The 4,935-nt window shown below is 43.5% G+C and overlaps 1 protein-coding gene across 1 annotated transcript; it reads right to left on the bottom strand.

Annotated features, from left to right (window-relative positions):
- Nucleotides 1–3,623: 3,623 nt before the first annotated feature.
- LOC138870046 (uncharacterized) lies at nt 3,624–4,596 on the bottom strand. Its single transcript, XM_070147556.1, has 3 exons — nt 4,347–4,596; nt 3,936–4,171; nt 3,624–3,674 (listed from the first exon to the last, which is right to left on the bottom strand). The coding sequence occupies exons 1-3, from the start codon at nt 4,594–4,596 to the stop codon at nt 3,624–3,626; spliced, it is 537 nt and encodes a 178-aa protein (XP_070003657.1).
- Between the last annotated feature and the right edge of the window lie 339 nt (nt 4,597–4,935).

The following is a 4,935-nucleotide window of genomic DNA, read 5'->3' as shown; positions in this document are numbered from 1 at the left end:
GTTAATGGCGGCCGAATCTTATGTGGATTGCCTACGTATCACGTCCCCGCATGAATCAGACCGGGCGTAGTTCTGCCATAAAGTAAAGACACACAAAAATTCTTTTGGAATCATTTAATTCATCATCAAAATTTGCTATTACAAATTACTTCAAACAGCAGAACAGCAATAGTACAGATTCCAAAGTTCTTAACCTAACTCCTCGAACTACAAAGCCAATTAAACAAGACTCGAACTAGGGGCTACAATTCCAACTTGAGGGCTCGCGAGGCATCGCTCGGCCTTTACGCGACCCTTGGTGTAAGGTCTCTCTGCAAGCTCTTCAACTCATTCATGAACCGGTGGACGCAGCCCATGATGGAAACAAGGAGGGTTTTCCGAGGTATTTGCTCACATGCTATGCATCTCATGTAGATGTCGCGCCCAATCTCATCAATTCTTCCTCGAATGCTGTCCCTTTCAATGAACAATTGCTCTATTCGCCGGTCTTTTAATCCCAGTGCTTGAGCATTGTCGGCAAGTCGATCCTGGAACATCTCCATTTGTCTTTCCATTCTGGTCATTGCATCGTAACAACGTCTTCTGTCGGCCTGGGCATCTCGTGCTTGTTTGAAGATCCGTTCATGAAGAGTGGAGTTCGTTTTCCTTAATATCCCAATGCTCATTTCATAATCCCTTATGACTTGTTGCAGACGCTGCCTCCGGGCCATTGTACCTTTTGCCCATCTGACCTTCATCCTTGCTATGCAAGCTTCTGATCTCTCTAATTCTTCTCGGCTTTGGCTGACCTGATTTCTCAAATCTGCTATCAATCTTTCGTCGGCACGACGTTTCTGTCGGTCGCTGTTACTCTTACTGGCTTGGCGAATGCGGGCTTTTAGTGTCTTGTTTTCTTGGGCTAATTTGTTCTTTTCACCCCGCTCGTAGGCGACTTGCACGTTGTTCTCAAATATAAGCCTTTCGACTTGTTGCTTTAGCTTCTCGATTTCAGCCCGGTAGTCTTCCTCCCTTTTTAACCAGCCCCACTGTGCATGTGATGATTCTGCAAAGTCTTGGATGTGAGCTCTCTTGGTTGGTCTCTGATTCTCAAGCTCTCTTCTGTACCACGTGAGGTATTTTGGCGACACTTCGCCCTTGGCCCGATCTTGTACACAAGTATCTTCTTTCAGGGTTTGACATTCATTTCAGATTCTCCGAACGGCCGCTTCAGGGAACTGCCCACCAGGCCCGATTTCGATTACCTGACTACTGAGATCCTCTTCCTTCGGGGATTATTTGATATCGTCCCAACTGTCTCAACACTCTGCATGGTGCGTAGGGCTGGATACTTTGGAGACCCATCAACAATAAATGAGACTCAGCGGTCGACATGTGTATGACCTCATCTATGGGTAGCCACTCAAATGCCCATTCTATCTGGTTTGCTGACACCGAGCGCAGCAGCGTGACCCATTCTGCGACCCCTTCTGGCAGTTTGAAACCGTCGACCCTGGTGGGAAACTCTTCTATACAAGTCTTTTGTGATGACCCATATCTCAGCAACTGAGGGCGATGACATAGATGCTCTATCATCCACATTTGCAGTAGTATATTACATCCCTCAAAGAAACCTCCTCCGGTTTTGCAAATAGTGAGTGCGCGGAAAATATCTGCTATTATCATTGGTGCCAGAGTGCTGTTTTCTTGCTTGAGCAAAGTGCTGACGACCCCAGCGATTTGTATGTTAATTTTCCCATCATTTCTAGGGAACACCAGAAAACCCAGAAAGGCTATCATAAAAGCAATATATCTATGCCTCTCCCATTTCAACCGGCTTTCCCCACTGCAGATCTTACTCTCGGGATTGTTGAACCCTCCCAGATGACCGTACCTATCGTACAGAAATGCCAAACTACAAAACCCTTTTGATAACTCTAGGTTATGTACTGTTCTGCGGATCTTTATGATGTCCAGGAACTTGTGTATGGTCACGGTCCTTGGTGCAATGAGATACTGTTCTTTCATAGGGATTTTAGGACATCCAATGTACCCTGCCAACGCCTCCAGCGTTGGGGTAAGTTCAAAATACGAGAAGTGAAATACATTGTGTGCCGAGTCCCAAAATGAAATTAAAGCCCCGATAATGTCCCCTCGTGGATCGATGTCCAGCAATCCAACCAAATTTCCCAAGTATATTTTGACTGTATCTCGCCCTGATTCTTCTAAGTCATTCCACCACATGCGTAAACCCAAAGGAACTCTGTTTATAATGGCCTCAGATGAACTCTTACTCGTGCTCATTCTGCACATTTATTAAGGTGATTTTAGACGAAAGCAAAAAAATTTATTTTGACTCCAAACATTTTTCCATTTTTTTTTCCGAAAGAAACCATATATCTTTTTTTTGAAAGAAACCATATATGTATATATATACATGTGTGTATATATATATATACATATATATTTTTTATTATATATCATTATTGGTAAAAAAATGGGGAGTTGGACCCGATAAGGGTTGCCTACGTATCCCACATCCGGTGAAATACACTGGGTGAAATATTTTATTCACTCTTTTACCTCAGACCGCTCCAACCGCAACATCACTTGTGTCACACATGAGCTCAAAAGGCAAGCTCCAATTCGGTGTGGTAATAATAAGAGTGGCGGTCGACTTGTACTTGAGGATTTCAAAAGCTATCATGCATTCCTCATTGAACAAGAACTTCGCATCCTTTTCCAAAAGTTTGCACAAAGGATTCACTACCTTCGAAAAGTCCTTGATAAATCTCCGGTAGAACCTTGCATGCCCAAGAAAACTTCTAACCCCCTTGACTGAAGTAGGGGGAGGAAGCTTTGAAATCACTTTAATTTTGGCTTTGTCCACCTTTATGTCTTGCTTTGAGATCTTATGGCCGAGGACAATGCCCTCCTCGTCCATAAAGTGGCATTTCTCCCAATTAAGCACAATTGGTTTCTTCACATCGGGCCAACACCCTGTCAAAATTCTTCAAACATTCATCAAACAAGTCACCCACAACACTGAAGTCGTCCATGAACACCTCCAAAATATCCTCCACCATGTCGGTAAATATGGCCATCATACACCGCTGGAATATAGTTGGTGCATTACACAAACCAAATGGCATACTAGAAAAGGCAAAGGTACTATACGGACATGTGAACGTGGTTTTCTCCTGATCTTCCGGAGCAATCAAAATTTGGTTGTACCCAGAATACCCATCCAAGAAACAGTAGAAGGCACGCCCAACAAGTCTATCTAGAATCTGGTCAAGAAAAGGCAATAGAAAGTGATCCTTGCAGGTCACTTTATTCAACTTGCGGTAATCTATGCACGCCCTCCATCCGGTGAAAGTCCTGGTAGGAATAAACTCATTTTGCGCATTGGTAACCACGGTCATACCACCCTTCTTCGGCACACATTGCACCGGCGAAGTCCAAGAACTATCCAAGATGGGGTACACAACCCCTACATCAAGACACTTGATTACCTCCTTTTTAACAACTTCTTGCATTGCCTCATTCAACCTCCTTTGATGTTCCACAGAGGGCTTTGCATCATCTTCAAGAATAATATTGTGCATACAAAAGGCGGGGCTTATCTCCCGGATATCAGCTAAAGTTCATCCAATTGCCTTCTTTCGTTTTTGGAGCACCGCCAATGTGGCATCTACCTGTATGTTAGTAAGACAAGAGGAAAGAATAACTGGCAAAGTTGAACTAGGACCTAAGAATTCATACCTGAGGTGTGGAGGCAACGACTTCAACTCCAACATGGGAGGTTCCTCAATTGAGGGCTTTGTTGGTGGAGTCTTCCTATTTTCAAGATCCAAAGAGAGCTTCTGAGGCTCATAAGAGTAAGAGCCCATTCCATGTAAAGCATTAACACACTCCACCCGGCCTTCATCCTCATTTACATCAAGATTCAATAATACCGCCTCTAGAGGGTCCTCCACATTGATCATTGCACTAGTATCATCAACTATCACTGTTGTGACAAGATCCACGAAAGAGCACACTTTAGTACTATTGGGATGCTTCATTGACTTGCACACATGAAAGATCACTTTTTTATCACCCACCCGGAAGGTGAGTTCCCCTGCTTCCACATCAACTAAGGCCTTCCCAGTTGTAAGGAAAGGTCTTCCCAATATGATCTGAACCTCAAAATCTACCTCACAATCCAAGATCACAAAATCAGTGGGCAAAAAACTTGTCCACCCGAACAAGAACATCATCTACAATACCAAACGGCCTCTTCATAGTTCTATCCGTCATTTGTAACCTCATTGAAGTAGCCCTAGGTTACCCAATACCCAAAGTTTTAAACACGGATAAATTGATACTTGCACCCAAATCACATAGAGCATTTGCAAAGTTAACACTCCCAATGGTGCAAGGAATGGTGAAAGCGTCGGGATCTTCTAGCTTCAGAGCCATAGAGTTCACTATTGCACTAACTTGGTGGGTCATCTTGATGGTTTCACAATCCATGGATCTTTTCTTTATCACCAAGTCTTTCATGAACTTGGCGTAACACGACATTTGTTCTAAAGCCTCCACCAAAGGCACATTGATTGATAAGCTCTTCATCATGTCAATAAACTTCTTAAACTGGTTCTCATTTTTCTGCTTTACAAGCCTTTGAGGATAAGGTGGTTGTGGCCTTGGCAAAGGAGCCTTGGCTTTAGGCACAACCGTTTCCGGCATGTCTATTACGTGTTCCCTAGACGGGTTCACGTCATTTTGAGTTTCCACTTTGTTATCTTAGATATCAATCCTCACTTCCTCATTTAAGTTCTCATCAGTCACATTCTCAACCACCAAAGGGATATCATCCTCTTGCAACTCAACTTCATCACTCAAAATTTCTTTTTGTTTGGAGGCATTCACATCACCGCCTCGTCCACTTATTGTATTTACCGCCATTACATG

The sequence above is a fragment of the Nicotiana sylvestris genome, chromosome 1 (assembly GCF_000393655.2).
Source record: "Nicotiana sylvestris chromosome 1, ASM39365v2, whole genome shotgun sequence".
Classification (NCBI taxonomy): Eukaryota; Viridiplantae; Streptophyta; class Magnoliopsida; order Solanales; family Solanaceae; genus Nicotiana; species Nicotiana sylvestris.
Note: the sequence above shows the minus strand (reverse complement) of the source record. Positions and strands in the feature narration are given on the sequence as shown.

What these genes read in the sequence shown, in the direction of transcription:
- LOC138870046 (XM_070147556.1), bottom strand. Translation starts at nt 4,596, where the DNA reads ATGATGAAGAGCTTATCAATCAATGTGCCTTTGGTGGAGGCTTTAGAA. An exon ending in TCTATGTGATTTGGGTGCAA is followed by an intron (nt 4,172 to 4,346) that starts GTATCAATTTAT and finishes ATTGTGAGGTAG; the next exon opens with ATTTTGAGGTTCAGATCATA. An exon ending in TGGAGGACCCTCTAGAGGCG is followed by an intron (nt 3,675 to 3,935) that starts GTATTATTGAAT and finishes ACTAACATACAG; the next exon opens with GTAGATGCCACATTGGCGGT.